The sequence below is a fragment of the Manis pentadactyla genome, chromosome 2 (assembly GCF_030020395.1).
Source record: "Manis pentadactyla isolate mManPen7 chromosome 2, mManPen7.hap1, whole genome shotgun sequence".
Taxonomy (NCBI): Eukaryota; Metazoa; Chordata; class Mammalia; order Pholidota; family Manidae; genus Manis; species Manis pentadactyla.
In genome coordinates this window covers 157,307,599-157,324,173 of record NC_080020.1, presented here as the reverse complement: position 1 = coordinate 157,324,173, position 16,575 = coordinate 157,307,599, and the positions used below count along the sequence as shown (strand labels likewise).

General features: G+C 35.3%; 1 protein-coding gene across 7 annotated transcripts in view; it reads left to right on the top strand.

Annotated features, from left to right (window-relative positions):
* Positions 1-16,575, top strand: part of ANAPC1 (anaphase promoting complex subunit 1) — a 119,161-nt gene that overhangs the window by 58,947 nt on the left and 43,639 nt on the right. For all 7 annotated transcript variants that reach the window (XM_057496998.1, XM_057496997.1, XM_057496995.1 and 4 more), the window contains 5 exons: positions 2,660-2,838; positions 5,974-6,188; positions 8,377-8,495; positions 11,723-11,994; positions 14,245-14,479. In XM_057496998.1, coding sequence (XP_057352981.1) covers positions 2,660-2,838; positions 5,974-6,188; positions 8,377-8,495; positions 11,723-11,994; positions 14,245-14,479 — 1,020 coding nt within the window. The remainder of the gene's footprint in view (positions 1-2,659; positions 2,839-5,973; positions 6,189-8,376; positions 8,496-11,722; positions 11,995-14,244; positions 14,480-16,575) is intronic.

The window sequence follows — 16,575 nt, the reverse complement described above, 5'->3', positions numbered from 1 at the left end:
GCCATTTTGACAATATTAAGTCTTCCTATCCATGAGCATGGGATATGTTTCCATTTATTGGTATCTTCCTTAATTTCTCTCATGAGTGTCTTGTAGTTTTCAGAGTATAGGTCTTTCACTTCCTTGGTTAGGTTTATTCCTAGGTATTTTATTCTTTTTGATGCAATTGTGAATGGAGTTGTTTTCCTGATTTCTCTTTCTGCTAGTTCATTGTTAGTGTATAGGAATGCCACAGATTTCTGTGTATTAATTTTGTATCCTGCAACTTTGCTGAATTCTGATATTAGATCTAGTTGTTTTGGAGTGGATGCTTTAGGGTTTTTTATGTACAATATCATGTCATCTACAAACAGGGACAATTTAACTTCTTCCTTGCCAATCTGGATGCCTTTTATTTCTTTGTGTTGTCTGATTACCGTGGCTAGGACCTCCAGTACTATGTTGAATAGAAGTGGGGAGAGTGGGCATCCTTGTCTTATTCCCGATCTTAAAGGAAAAGCTTTCAGCTTCTCGCTGTTAAGTATGATGTTGGCTGTAGGTTTGTCATATATGGCCTTTGTTATATTGAGGTACTTGCCCTCTGTACCCATTTTGTTGAGAGTTTTTATCATGAATGGATGTTGAATTTCGTCGAGTGCATTTTCAGCATCTATGGAGATGATCATGTTTTTTTTGTCCTTCTTTTTGTTGATGTGGTGGATGATGTCGGTGGATTTTTGAATATTGTACCATCCTTGCATCCCTGGGATGAATCCCACTTGATCATGGTATATGATCCTCTTGATGTATTTTTGATTTTGGTTTGCTAATATTTTGTTGAGTATTTTTGCGTCTGTGTTCATCAGGGATATTGGTCTGTAAATTTCTTTTTTTGTAGTGTCTTTGCCTGGTTTTGGTATTAGATTGATGCTGGCCTCATAGAATGAGTTTGGTAGTATTCCCTCTTCTTCTCCTCTTTGGAAAACTTTAAGGAGAATTTAAGGAGAATGGGTAGTAGGTCTTCACTAAATGTGTGATAAAATTCAGCCGTTAAGCCATCTGGTCCAGGGATTTTGTTCTTAGGTAGTTTTTTTATTACCAGTTTGATTTCATTGCTGGTAATTGGTCTGCTCAGATTTTATGTTTCTTCCTTGGTTAGCCTTAGAAAGTTGTATTTTTCTAGAAAGTTGTGCATTTCTTCTAGGTTATCCAGTTTGTTGGCATATAATTTTTCTTAGTATTCTCTAATAATTCTTTGTATTTCTGTGGTGTCCATAGTGATTTTTCCTTTCTCATTTCTGAATCTGTTTATGTGTGTAGACTCTCTTTTTTTCTTGGTAAGTCTGGCTAGGGGTTTATCTTATTTTGTTTATTTGCTTGAAGATCCAGCTCTTGCTTTCATTGATTCTTTCTATTGTTTTATTGTTCTCGATTTTATTTATTTTTACTCTAATCTTTATTATGTCCCTCCTTCTACTGACTTTGGGCCTCATTTGTTCTTCTTTTCTTAGTTTCATTAATTGTGAGTTTAGACTGCTTATATGGGATTGTTCTTCTCTCCTTGATTGACTAATATTTGTCAAGTGAGTGTGGAATTTTATTTCTGAGTTGTTTTAACTTGCAGCTCCCTGATCACTCACTGGATAGAGCATCTTTTCATGTGTTTATTGACCATTTGTGCTTCCTCTTAGGGAAATGTCTTTTTGTCTTTCATGTTTTTCATATTGGATTTTTTGCCTTTTTTTTAAGGGTTTTTTTTTCTAGGTATCATTGATATACAATCTTACGATGGTTTCCCATAAAACAACACAGTGGTTTTATCATTCACTCATATTGTCAAGTCCTCACCCTCTCTGTTGCGGTCACTATCTGTCAGCATAGTAAGATGTTATAAAGTCGTTAATTGTCCTGTTCATGCTGTACTGCCTTCCCTGTGACCTACCTATATTGTGATTGTGAATTATAGTGCCCCTTAATCCCCTTCTCCCTCTCTAGCCCATCCCCTTTTGTAACCATTAGTCCCTTCTCCATGTCTGTGAGGCTGCTGCTATTTTGCCTCTTCAGTTTTACTTTGTTTTTATACTCCATAAATGAGTGAAATCATTTGGTACTTGTCTTTCTCTGCCTGGTTCATTTCACTAAGCATAATACCCTCTAGATCCATTCATGTTGTTGCAAACGGTAGGATTTATTTTTATGGCTGAATAATATAGCATTGTGTATATGTATCACATTTTCTTTATCCATCCATCTATTGATGGACACTTAGGTTGCTTCTTTATCTTGGCTGTTGTAAATAGTCCAGCAATAAATATAAGGGTGCATATGTCTTTTTGAATGAGGGATCTTATTTTCTCCAGGTAAATTGCTAAGAGTGGAATGACTGGGTCAAATGTTATTTCTATTTTTAGTTTTTTCGAGGAACTTACATACTCCTTTTCACAACGGTTGAACCGATTTACATTCACAGTAACAATGTAGGAGAGTTTTTCTTAAGGTTTTTAAGAGTTCTTTTAAAGAGACCTTTTATACTAATTCCTGCTGATAAGAAGCTAGTCTTGTAGTGATGCATAAAGTCAGTTTCTTTCTTATTTGTCAGAGTAGATGTTTATTAATTTCAGTCAGACGGTAATTGGGACTGGCCTAAATGAAATTTTTTCTCCCTTCCTTTCATCGTAAGGTTTCACTTTAAGAGACTTGGAAACTCTTCCCTTTGGAATTGCTCTTCCCATCAGAGATGCGATTTATCACTGTCGTGAGCAGCCTGCTTCAGACTGGCCAGAGGCTGTCTGTCTCTTGATCGGACGTCAGGATCTATCTAAACAGGCCTGCGAAGGAAACTTACCCAAAGGAAAATCAGTGAGTATCAGCATGGGAGTTCAAAGTTCAGGTTTTGCCTCAAATAAAGTCAAAATACAGGTGTTCTTCATTTTCCTTTAAGGCAGTTTAGAAGTTTATATATCAGTTTGTCTTTTATATTACATGCCAGCTGGAGTTAATAATGGGACAAATCTTTAATTGTATATGGAACATGGGAACAGGAGGTTTGTGAATGCTCTGCCTTCCCTCCACCCTTCTTTGCTGTGAGTTGGGACAGATGCTGAGTTAGCACATCCACAGGCATGACTCTTCCTCTGCTTATACCAAATACCATATTGTTAATTAACTACTTTTTCATTATTACATAGAGAAAGGGAGAGCACGTACAAGCCTGCATTTGCATATGTTAACTGTTTCTCTTTCATATATTTTTTTGATTTGCTTAACTTCTTGAATTTAACCTTTTAGATAGGTATAAATATGTCTGTTTAATTACATAAAGCTAAAGCCCCAGGGAAAGGTTTTTCTGGGGAGGACTGGGGGTCACTAAAGTTGTTTAGAAGAAGTTATCTGTCTTGAAAGATTGTCCTTCATCAATGTACCAGTCTGTTTTTTGTTTTCTTTTTTTAAAGAATGGCTTCTAAGAAACTGCGATGCATTCTTTTCCTACATGTAACAACAATAATAGTATTATACACAGCAATAATAGTATAACTCCATTCAGGTTGTTCCCGGCCCCAATTCCATTGTGTGTAAGTATGTGGGAGGAGGTCTTCCCACACATAACACCAAGCAATTATTGAACACTAGCAGTGTGTTGGCGAACTCAACTCAATTCTGATGCTATCTGCTGGAAGACAGCACCAGATTTCCAGGTTAAGGGCTCTCTCCCACAAGACTGTACCCCACCCCCCACTCCAGAGGCAGGTAGCAAGCCCCAGGCTTCTGACCTACCCACTACAGATCAGAAGTTCCCATGACCTCCCCTTTAGGTTCAATTAATTTACTAGAGTGGCTCACAGAACTCAGGAAAACACTTGATTTATCAGTTTAGTAAAGGATACTGTAGAGGATACCAGTTAACAGCCAGATGAAGAGATACACAGGGCAAGGTCCCAAATAAAGGAGCTTCTATCCTCATGGAGCTTGGGGCCTGGCTTGGTGGAATGTGGAGGAGTTCTGGTTCCCCAAGCATAGAAACTCTCTCCAACTGAGAAGCAGGATCCAAGAGTGCTGAGAGTAGAGTAATAAGCTCTTCTCAAGGGTTTTTGTGAGGGCTTCACTGCATAGTCATGATTGAGTAAATCATTGGCCATTGACTGCCTAGCCCCTGCCCTTGGGCCGGGTTCCAAAAGTCTCATTAACATGATAAGACACCCATTTCACCTTAAAGACTACAGTTTCAGGAATTGTGATGAAGACCAAATACACCTGGGAAATATATATTTGGTCATAAGAATGACCAAATATGTATTTCTTATGACTCATTATATTGCAGAAGCCTACACATAGAAAATGAATTACATCGTTACTCTCCAGTTGTCTCTCTTTTAGAACTAGCCTTTTTTAAAACTTAAAAATTGAACTTTTAAAACTTATTTAGAACTCTAGTTAACTTTAATAGAACAAATGGTAGCATTGTGTCACCCTATGATTCAGGGATGGTCTTCCCCTCTTGTTGACACCCTGTTTATGTCCCTGAGAAAACTGAGAAAACAGTGCAAGTTTGGCTTCTCTCTTGCTGGCCTTTGAACCAACACATAATAACCAATGCGTTGTAACTGTTGAAAATTCACGTTAGGTCTTAGGCTATTTATGCTTCTTCAGAACCTCTATCAAAATATATTCCTAACACCAGAGTTGCCTAGAGGATCCAGGACATAAGCAGTTCTCATGGGTTCCAGTCTCTAGCAGGATCCTCTCAGCACATTCTTTAAATCTGCACTTAAATAGCAACTTTTAACTTTAATTAATGTTTGCCCTGTTTTAAACAGAAAACCAAATTTTTTGCTAATAATATGGTTATCCTTTCCTTGACCAAGATGAGCCTTTAGCACTGTGAGAGAGGTTTAACTTCATTAGCACTAAAACCAAATGGTATTAGTGATAATTCTTTTGTATTTAAATGTCATTTTAAATAATGCTGTGTAAATCAAATTTGTTCAGTTACTTGAGGCTACGTTTTATAACTCATCTCATTTAACTTAAGTTTATCAGCTGTTTCGGTCTGTATTTTGTAGTTAATTCACCCATTAGAATATAGTTCCATTTAAAATGGATACTCCACAGGAATCATAATGAATATTTATGTACTAAGTAAAAGTGATTATTTAGTTGTATTTGGCACTGTTTTTTTTTGGCTGATGTTGCTTTCATATTAAATGTTGCAAAACTTTAGCATTTTAACTAGGAGCTAACCTTTTCTTAAAGGAGTATAAAACTCCTCTTGAGAGAAAATGAGATTTTATGTACTTCACATCTGTGTTGAAGTGTGGCTCAATTATTTGGACTGGGAAAGCTCATATTAAAGCACATGCTGAGCTTATGAGGACAAAATGATAATCAGGGAATTAACTCTCCTAACTTGTTTCACTCAATCCCTTTTATTTTTGAAAAAAATTTTTATTTGAAACATGCTTATGAAAAAAAGTGAAAAACAACCACGATCCATTCTATTTAGAATACTAAAGTAAGAAAGTATTGTGTAACTTCTTCTAACTCTTGGTGTATATCCTTGCAGGTTGTTTTCTTCTGTTTATATTAATCAAAGATGGTATTTAAATGAGTGCAGGTTCTTTCGTGATAGTGAATGGGATTCATATTCCATTTGTAGTAATTCATTTCTTTTTCAAGATGTTTAGGATGTAGTTAGAATTTTACAATTTATTTAGCATTGTTTTGTCAGTGGGATCAACCTCCTGGCTATTGTTCTTAATTTAAACTTTTCCTTTTGGCTCATTAATGAATTTTTCTAAGGGGCAATATAATTGTACTTTTGAAAAGTTTCCTAGGGTGGGATCCCTGTATACGTTTGGAACCCAAGCCAGCCCTGCTTTGGAATATATATTTTCTCTACTGATACAGGCGTGGTACATCATCCTGTATATCCCCAAGTTCAGTAAGTGCATGTTGACTGGTTTTTAAATCATTATTACAACCAAGTCTGTTACTCAGGTGCTCTCATCAGATGTTCCTTCAGGAACAGAAGCTGAGGAGGAAGATGATGGCATGAATGACATGAATCAGGAGGTTATGTCATTAATATGGAGTGAAGATTTAAGGGTGCAGGATGTGCGAAGGCTTCTTCAGAGTGCGCATCCTGTTCGCGTCAATGTGGTACAGTATCCAGAACTCAGTGACCACGAGTTCATTGAGGAAAAAGAAAACAGGTAAAGGAGAACACGGCATTATTGTTTGCCAGAGATTTTTTACTGCTAAAAACCCTAAAAGATACTTTGAAGTAAAAAATACAATGTATTTTAAGTTTTTATCCAACCTCTGTAAACCATACATGTTTTCAAAATATTTGGCATTTGATGACATAAGTGTATTCGCTCTCTCCTCCTCTTGAAATACTGTTAGTTGTGTGCTTTTTAGAAAAGGTGGATCTAGAACTATTTTGCTTGTACTTACCTTGATTTGCAGAGAGGGAAAAACACTGAACTTGTCCTTCTTGATCAGGAAAATATTTTGAGGTATTTTTTTGGTGTAGTTTAAACTTTTACCAGTATTTTTTTTTTCTAATGTGAGAGGTAATACATATAAACCTTTTCTCCTGCTACACTCAAACACGTTATATCCCTTGATAAAATATAACTCAGTAGTGAGCAATGTCACATGCCTGTGACATTGCAGAGTTGTTGCCTTGGGACAGTTCATCTTGTATTTAAAATTTCTCCCCTGTCCTTTTATCTGCCTGTCTCTGTCCCTTATCTTTCTTGTGCCACTGTTTCCTAGTTCTCCTGACTTTATTTAGTGTGGCACTGCTTCAGGGGAAAGGCCTGTTCACACTCAGCCACAGGCTGCTGGAGATCCGAGTTAGTCCTCTTCTCCCTCTCATGGGAGGGAGATATTTCCTGTCCACATGGAAAAATGAGGTGGAGTGACAGAGAAGTCACATGACAGCATAGTTAGCGTGGGCCCTGGAGCCAATCTTGGCCACTATCTACTGGGGTACTTTGGACAAATTACTTAACCTCATGGCCACCTCAGTTGCCTCAGGGTGAGAATAGGCATGATGGAGCATTTGTATCTCACACGGTTCCTCTGTGTGAATCATGTATTGCAGAACACTGCCCAGTACATAGTAAGGCTCCATGTGGTCAGCTGTTATTATGAACAGAGTTCATTGATTCTCTGATGATTTTTTTTAAACTTTAATTATTTCTGGAATCAGAATATATCTTTCAGTCAAAATGTTATAGTTTAAATGTTATTTTTTTTCTTTGTGCCTCATGAAATAGTGATGTGTCTTATGATCAGTCATCTTAAATGGAAGGGTTAAACAGTATTTTTGTTTTCATTATTGTAATTTTGTAGATTATGTATAAAGTTTCTGCTACAAAAAATTCTGCTGGATATAGACTCCTGGCTTTGAATTTCCCTCATTCTAAATTAATGTTCCCAAAGAATCTTAGGTCAGAAAAATTTTCCTCACCAAAGACCTAGAAAAGCAGATTTATATGTGTACAGTTAGGGAGAGGGCATGCTTGTGAATAGTTTTGCAGAGAAAATGTTAGCCCCTGAAAGGGTATTTATGTGTCTTCAGATATAACTCATGCTAAGTGTTTCCAGGTTATAAATGCCCATTTCCACAGTGTCAGTTTTGTTTTGTTTTGTTTTAAGGCTCTGTTTGGAATATAATTTATTTTAACTTAGAAATAAGTTAAGAATAGTGTATTAGTTTCAAAATATAGCCCATAGAAGCCATTTTAACCTTGAGCATAAGCAACATACAGTGTTATTAGTCCTATAAATTCCAACCATCATGTAAGTGAATACTAATACTTTGTTTTTCCTGGAGACACTATGTAATCCATTGACCTACATAAGGACTTCCTTTCCTTCCCTGTTGTGTACAGGCTGTAGAGATGGTATTTCTGAAGCTATATGGGCAAAAAGGATGGGACCAGAATCCTGTATGTGCTGAGGGCAGCTAGACTGAAAATAATGTAAAGAGGGGAGGGAACCCAAAAAGTGTTTCCTTTGACAGGGATAGCATCAGGGTAGAATTTTAGGTTTTTCTTTTTGGATACCTATGGAGAGTTGGCCTGGTTTATAGACCAGCTAGTTTTCATTCGAAGCAAATTTGAAACAACAAAAAAGGAAATGTATAGAGTTTCTAATGGGAACAAGAGCATCAAAGTAAAAACTAAGTTTGGATGATTCATCTACATCTTTGTATGGATTTACTTTAATTTGACGTCATTTTACACAGAATGCCTCCTTTCAAAGTGTAAAAAGTATTAAATACATGTTTAGAGGAGTATCTTTTGAAATAATTGCCTACCGATTACATTCCAATTTTTTTTTGTTTGTTGAAACATTTTTCATATGTTGGTTTGATTTTGGTTATAGATTGCTCCAGTTGTGTCAGCGAACTATGGCCCTTCCGATAGGACGAGGAATGTTTACCTTGTTTTCATACCATCCTGTTCCAACGGAACCATTGCCTATTCCTAAATTGAATTTGACTGGTATGTTACATTCTGGGCTCACAGAGAAAGGAACATGATTTTAGAGGAGTTCTTTTAAATTACTTTAGTTAAAACCAAAGAAGTACTCTTTCTATCCCTGTTGATTTAAAATATTGTTAATGGCTACTCTGGTGGTTATCCAAACTCAGATAGCAAATTAAATTAAACATAGAGCAAAGAAGGATGTGGCCCATTGTTAATTTTTGCTTTTAATGAACCATTTCAAGATATAAAAAGGCACTTGGGAAAGTTTAGAAAGGTATTATTGATAAGAGTGAGTATTGAACTTAATCTTAAAGTGTAGTATGTAAAAGAAATTTAGCCTCTTTTTATGTCTTATGAATAAATGATCTTTGTACAAGAACAAGAAAATACACTAAGCAAAAAGAAAAACAACTCATTATAGTAGTCTCACTTGATAGAGTTCACTAATGTTAACATTTTGATATATACATTTCCCAATTTTATTTCTCCATCTTGTAAAATTTTATGTGTGTTTAATTATCAGGAAATTTAAATCTGTTTTAGAAATTGTTTTGAGAATTTACTGTACAGTGAGCATCCTTCCATATCTGGCATAAACATGTATATAATTTTGTATATATGTATGTATTATATACATGTATGTATACACATGCTTTTAATCAACTTCATTTTTATTTGCTCCAGAGTATTTCATTTAATGGAATATCGTTTATATGCACCTGGTATTGTTGGAAATAATCACTTTTTGCAGTTATAAACATACTGTTAGGTATATTCATCTTATTTAGTATTAGTAATTGCTTAAAAGGAAAACACCTAGGACAGCAAGATTTTAAGGCTTTGATGTAACATATTATTAAATTGCCTTACTGAATAGTTGCATTACTTTTTACTTATGCCATTTGTAAGTGTACACATTTCTTAATATGATTGATTACAGTGGATTTTATAGTGCATGTCCACCTGATGCTGGTTTGATTGTGTTCTAAGGGTGACAGTTGGGTACATAGTCAAATTGTCACTGAAAATCCCTAACTTACAGTATAGTAGTTTTTATGAGATCTGTACAAAATTATATATAATACACATAGGAACTTAGAGTATATAATATATGCAAATATAATTCCACGATATTTTAAGTTATATAATTAAAACAATCCAGTGTCCTACTCATTGTGAAGAACTTGTGCTTTTAGCAGCCAATGAAAAATGAGGTCACTGAGTGGAGGATGATGCCCACTTCCAGCATCACACCTACTCTGGAGCCTAATCTTGAGAGGCACAGCCAGTGGGGTGACCTTTAATATTTTATTTGTTCTCTTTCTTAGAGATAAAGCAGTTATGGTAAAATCTGAACAGTTTTTGAGTTTTGATGGAAGGCATGGTATATAGATGTTCATTTGTTTACTAGTCTTTCAGTTCTTTGAAGGTTTTCATATAAAAATTTGTGTTAGAATTTCATGCAAAACTGGAAAATATTAAAATGTATTAAATCTGGGTAGGGATGCTTGAGTGGATATTAAAAAATAAATACATGAATTATTGTATTATTTTTCCTGTAAAAGTTGCATTTTAAAATGTGTTTGTGACATTAATCCAAAATTTATTCTTTTAGCTATTCTGGTAGTCTCCCTCTACCTATCCCCCACCCAGAAAAAAAAAAAGGTGATCTTGTTCTAATAATAAATTAATTTTGGAAAAATTTCTTTCTTAAAGTAGTTCCTTAACTTACACTGATATGACCTGTTGCACCTTTGTATATTGCTACTTTTATTGAAGAAAATTTGCTTTACCCTTGGCCTTTCATTTTATCTTGTACATAAATATTACATCTTATGCATATGATGAATTGTTATTTTAGAGAGGCATATTTTTCATTATTAATCTATCTTTTTGAAAAAGTAAAAGTATGCACTTGTCACCCCATGTGAGGCTGCCATACACCAGCATTTGAGTTACCTCTTAGGTACAAAAGACAAATGTATTTTATTTTGTGTTTGTGTCAGTGTGTATGTATATATACGCTACAAATAAGACGCTGTGCATCTATTAAAATTTTATTTGCATAACTTTCAAAACTTTCAACTGTGCTTGTAAACCTCTAGTGAGCTATATAAATTTATGCAATATTTAGAATGTTTATTTTTCATGTTCATCCTTTACTTGAGCTAATTCAGAATATTAAAAATATAAAAATAATTCAGTATTTGCCTGTATACAGTGTAGATCACAACCAAAAGACTCAAGAAATTGAAAGAGAACATACAGCATCGTAAACATTTAATTTACATTACTCTTTTATTTTTATTTTTATTTATTTATTTATTTATTTTGATATCGTTAATGTACAATTACTTGAAGAACATTATGGTTACCAAACTCCCCCTATTATCAAGTCCCCCTCACATACCCCATTACAGTCACTGTCCATCAGCATAGTAAGATGCTATAGAAACCTTACTTGTCTTCTCTGTATATACTGCCTTTCCTGTGGTCCCCCCTGCTACATTATGTGTGCTAATCATAACATAAATCTTAAATAAATTGACTTTAAAATTAAATTTTGTGAATACTCTTGTGGTTCACTGGGTAGCTCTAGTCTATAAAATGATGCTTTTTATAGTTCTATCTCTGAATGCAATTTGGCATTTTTAACAGCATATAATTAGATACACACACACATATATATATAGATATATATATATGTAGACAGATACATGAATAAGAGGTAGATATAGAGCAAATTTATAAAGATCCTCATTTCTTTTCAAAATGTCATTTTTCCTTAATATCCAAAGAAAAATATGGAATGATGTATTTGAAATGAACACCAGTGTCATTGGTCACAGGTTGTAATTTATTACTTATTACTCATGTGGTTTAACTGTGATGTTAATCTTCATTTTATTTTTTAATAAGCTTCTTGCTGTTTGAAAGAAACATTTCAAAGTAGTGGGTATGCTAATCAGATCTGTATAAAGTTAAATAGGTATCAGTTATCTTATTGTAATCCCATGTATTGCAGCAAAAAGGACAATGAATTATTTTAAACAAGTGTTTTCCAACTTGTTCAATTTTGAGTCATATAAAAGTTTAAGTATAGTAACCTAATATTGCAGATATTATGGAGTTTAAGGTTTTGAATGAAGAATAAGTAATCTCTCTTCTCAAAAATATAAATTTAACAATTTTGGTTTTATGAATTTTTATTCTCTTAATTTTAAATTCATTTGTCTGAATAGGACGGGCTCCTCCTCGGAACACAACAGTAGACCTTAACAGTGGCAACATTGATGTGCCTCCCAACATGACAAGCTGGGCCAGCTTCCATAATGGTGTGGCTGCTGGCCTGAAGATAGCCCCTGCCTCCCAGATCGACTCAGCTTGGATTGTTTACAATAAGCCCAAACATGCTGAGTTAGCCAATGAGTATGCTGGCTTTCTCATGGCTCTGGGTCTTAATGGGCACCTTACCAAGCTGGCTACTCTTAATATCCATGACTATTTGACCAAGGTGAGAACTTGTGTCCTGGCGTGTGCCTCATCTGGGCTACTGTAAGCAGCTCCTAATTATTCTGTTTGCTTTTACTTCTACATTCTGGTACCTCAAAATCCATTCCTCTCAGAGCAGGCTGAGTGGACTTTCTAAAGAGTAAATCAGACTGTATCACTTCCTGGTCAAAACTATTTAGTGATTGTCCATCGCTTGTAATATACATTCTAGGAGCCTGTGTATCCTACTCACTTCTCCAGCTTTACTTCGTACCATGTTCTGCTTGCTCCCCACACTCCAGCCATAGGGACTGGCTATTTTAGCTCCTTGACAAACTGAACTCCTTCTGTTGGCCTAAACTCTTCCACTTTTATGCCAAAAAAATTCACCCATTTAAAGTGTATAATTCAGTGGATTTTAGTATATTCAGAGTTGTGCATCACCATTAATTTTAGAACATTTTCATCACCCCATAAAAGAATCTTGTACCCATTATCAGTCATGCTCCTTTCTTGCCTTCTTCCAGCCTCTGACAACCATTGATACACTTTCTGTCTCTATGGATTTGTCAGTCTGAGCCTTTCCTATAAGTGGAATCATGCAGTACATGGTCTTTTATGACTGGCTTTTTCCCCTTAGTATGTTTTCAAGGTTCGTCCATGTTGTACTGTGTATCAGCACTTTGTTCCTTTTTATTGCTGAATAGATAATCTGTTGTATGAATATACTGTATTTTATTATCCATTCATCAGTTAATGGATATTTGGGTTATTTCTATTTTCTGGCTATTATGAATAATGCTGCTATATACTGCATGTTTTTGTGTAGACATGTTTTCATTTCTCTTGGGTATATTCCTAGGAGTGGAATTGTTGGATTATATGGTAGCTCTGTTTAAATTTTTGAGGAGCCACCAAACTGTTTCCCGGAGTGGCTGTACCATTTTACAGTGTCACCAGCAATACAAAAAGATTCCAATTTCTCCACATTCTTGTCACGTTCATGTCTTTCTTTTTAATTACACTCATCCTACTAGGTGTGAAGTAATATCTCATTGTGGTTTGGGTTTGCATTTCTCTGATAGCTAATGATGTTGAGCATCTTTTCATGTACTCATAAGCCACTTTTAAGTCATCTTTGTAGAGATGTCCTTTCAAATCCTTTGCTTATTTTTTAATTGGGTTGTTATTGAGTCATATTTATGTGTTCTGGATATTAGTTCATTAACAGATGTGTGATTTGGAAAATTTTTCTCCTTTTAGTTTTGATGGTGTTTTTGAAGCACAGAAGTTTTTAATTTTGCTGAAGTCTAATTTACTTATTTTTTTCTTTGGCCGCTGTGCTTTTGATATCATATCTAAGTTGTTACCTAGTCCAAGGTCAGAGATTTACACCTGTGTCTTTTTTTCCCTTTCTATTTTAAATTTTATCAAATGTCCATCACAGTGGTTCAGCGGTCCTCCTCCCCCTCCCCCTGCCCCCTTGGTAACCACTAGCCACTTCTCGGTGTCTGAGTCTAATGCTGTTTGGTTCCTTCTGTTTTGCTTTGTTTTTATATTCCAGAAATAAGTGAAATCGTACAGTACTTGTCTTTCTCCGCCTTACACCTATGTTTTCTTCTGAGAATTGTATAGTTTTAGGTCTTACATTTAGTTCTATGATCCCCATAGAGTTAATTTTTGTGTATGATGTAAGGAAGGGAGGGGTCCAACTTCATTCTTTTGTATGAGACTCTACAGTTACCACAGCAGTTTTTTTGAAAAAATTACTCTTTTCCCATTGAATTGTCCTGGTGCTCTTGTCGTCACCTGACCATCAATGTGGGAATTAGTTTTGGATCACCTCAGCCATTTACATTTGTTCTCTCCGCTGACATCATTTTTTTTATCACTTTCTAAAGCTGAGTGCTCCTGTTTCTGCCACTTTTCCTGGCTAATTTGTATTCCAGGTCCTATTGTAAACTTCTCTTCTTTTGAGATTCCATGATTCTCCAGCTCCTCCTAATCTAAATCAGGCTACTTTAAAATAATCTTTCATATTACTTAGTACTTTTCATTATGTTACCTTTTCATAGTGTATTTGTATATTTGTAGTTTAACACTTTCCTCCATTAGGACACTGGCTTCATGAGAGCAAGGGCCATGTCTGTTTAGTTTGCTGTTGTACTACTGGTGCTTCTCACTGTACCTGTTGCATGGAAGTACTTCCTGAAAGCACTGCAGAAAGTATTTTATTTTAATCCACATAGTTTTTTTCTGCTTTCCTCCTTAGGGCCATGAAATGACAAGCATTGGACTGCTCCTTGGTGTTTCTGCTGCTAAACTAGGCACCATGGATATGTCAGTTACTCGGCTTCTAAGCATTCACATTCCTGCTCTCTTACCCCCAACGTCCACAGAGCTCGATGTTCCTCACAATGTCCAAGTGGCTGCAGTGGTTGGTATTGGCCTCGTATATCAAGGGACAGCTCACAGGCATACTGCTGAAGTCCTATTGGCAGAAATAGGTATGGCATTAATGGTGTGTGTTCATACGCACACATTTCCCACCCCGTAGGGACCCAAGTATAAATGATGGTAAAATTATTAAAAAATATTTTTTAGGGAAAAAAATAGTAGCTTTTGTGGAGACAGAATGATTTTGTACAAAAAACCCCTAAAAGCAAAAAAGCTGCAAGTAATGTTTCTCAGGCTGGTATCACTGTGCAGTTATTAGTCCTCATATTTGGCCAGTCCATTCTTGAGCCCCAGTGATCCCATTGAATGAGGTAGCTTGTGGTCTTAATCCCTGTTGTGTCTTCACCAAGCAATGTCTAACAATGGTCTGCATTTAAGATGCAGTTGATTGTTTTGGTCCCTGAAAATGTGGTGTTTACTCTGTTGGACAGCAGCACTTCTGAGCAGACAGGAGTGACTCGACTGCTTTTCTCCTTCACATGCTGGCAGCTGTATGGTGATGAAATAAATGACTTCTGTGCTTTCAATTGAGTCTGAACTTTGTGGAAATCTGTCTTACATATTGTCATCTTTTTCTGACAAATGGAAATGCTATTGACATTATTAGTATGTCAATTTAGTTACATCTTTACATGTCTTCTATCCTATTTAGGATCTTTTCTATATATATTTCAGGATATATTGTTGAAGATATATAATTCTCTAGAATGATTGTATCGGTTAGCTGTTGCCACAGTAGTGCTATAAACAGCCACAGAATTGGCTCAGGCATCTCTGCCTCAGGCTATAGATTTGTGGGTCTGCTGCTCTGTCTATGGTCCACACACATGCCTTATTCTGGGTCCCAGGTTGTAAGGTGTGCTTCTTTTATGGTAATGACAGAGGGGCAAGAGGGAGAACCAAATAATGGAGCTTGCAGAGCTTTGCTTACCTTATGCCAGGTATAATGCCAGGCCAAAGCTAGTCACATGTTCAGGTCCACTCTGAGGCTCTGCCAAGGGTGTGAGTGTTTATATACTAGCACCAAAGGGTACTGAAGAATCGGGACCAACAATTTAGTCTACTAAATGATGAAACAAATTACTCACAAAACTGAAATTTCCAGTTACCAAAATTTACATAATAGCATAAGTTGGGTCTAAGAAACACGTATTCAGAAGATACTCAAGACTGGCTTTTAAAGCTCGTTCATCTGCAAGGTAACTTAATATTCTTTGGCTATATCATAATGAATCTAATATACCACCGTATATCTTAGCCATAGCACACTTTTTCATAATATATGTAGAGGATTTCATCTGGGCCAATATGCATATGCTCTTATATAATTACAGTCAGAACATACATGCTGTTTTTGTACTGCTCTCTTCATATATAGTTGTCATAAATATTTTTAAAATTAATTTTATATTGTGTAATAACGTCACTGAGTTGGTGTTCTATGAATTTTCTAATTATTTCCTTATTTTCAGGATGTTTTTTATTGTTTCTAATGCTTTCCTATAATGTATAAACATTGCACTCATTACTTTTGTATAGTATGTATTTATTTTTTTTCCTGAATGAATTTTTTCCTAGGGATAAAATTCTAGAAGTGTAAAATTTTTTTTGGAAGAAGGGATTTTTACATATAATACATCCTGCTGCCCCAAATGGTAGAGTTAGAGTTATGGGATGCTTTTTAAAAGTATGAATTTTGTACCCAGCCAAACTTTAAGGATCAATATGCAGAAATTTTACCATAGTAGGGCTCAGTATTATATAGGTTCAAAATAAATGTCTGGAAACATAATATTTAACATGCTTAAAACTTGAAGTATCCTTCCTGTTTATTATCCAGTATTTGAACATGTTTTCACCACATACAATGGATTTGAAAATAAAAAAACCAAAACAAAATGCAAGAGATTAAAAATTGAAACATTTTTTGAGCATCCCTCCCTTAAAAATTTTTTTTCCTACTTTCTGGTAATTTTTTTTTATTTGTATAAAACCCAAGTATTTTAAAGTCATTTTTTCAAATTGGCAAATTAAAAGAACCATCTGGGGCTTTATTTTGTAGTAAACTGACAGTTGTGGACACTTTATGGTAATGTTATATCTTTCTGGGTGGGTTTATATTTTTCTAATTCTTATGCAACTTACT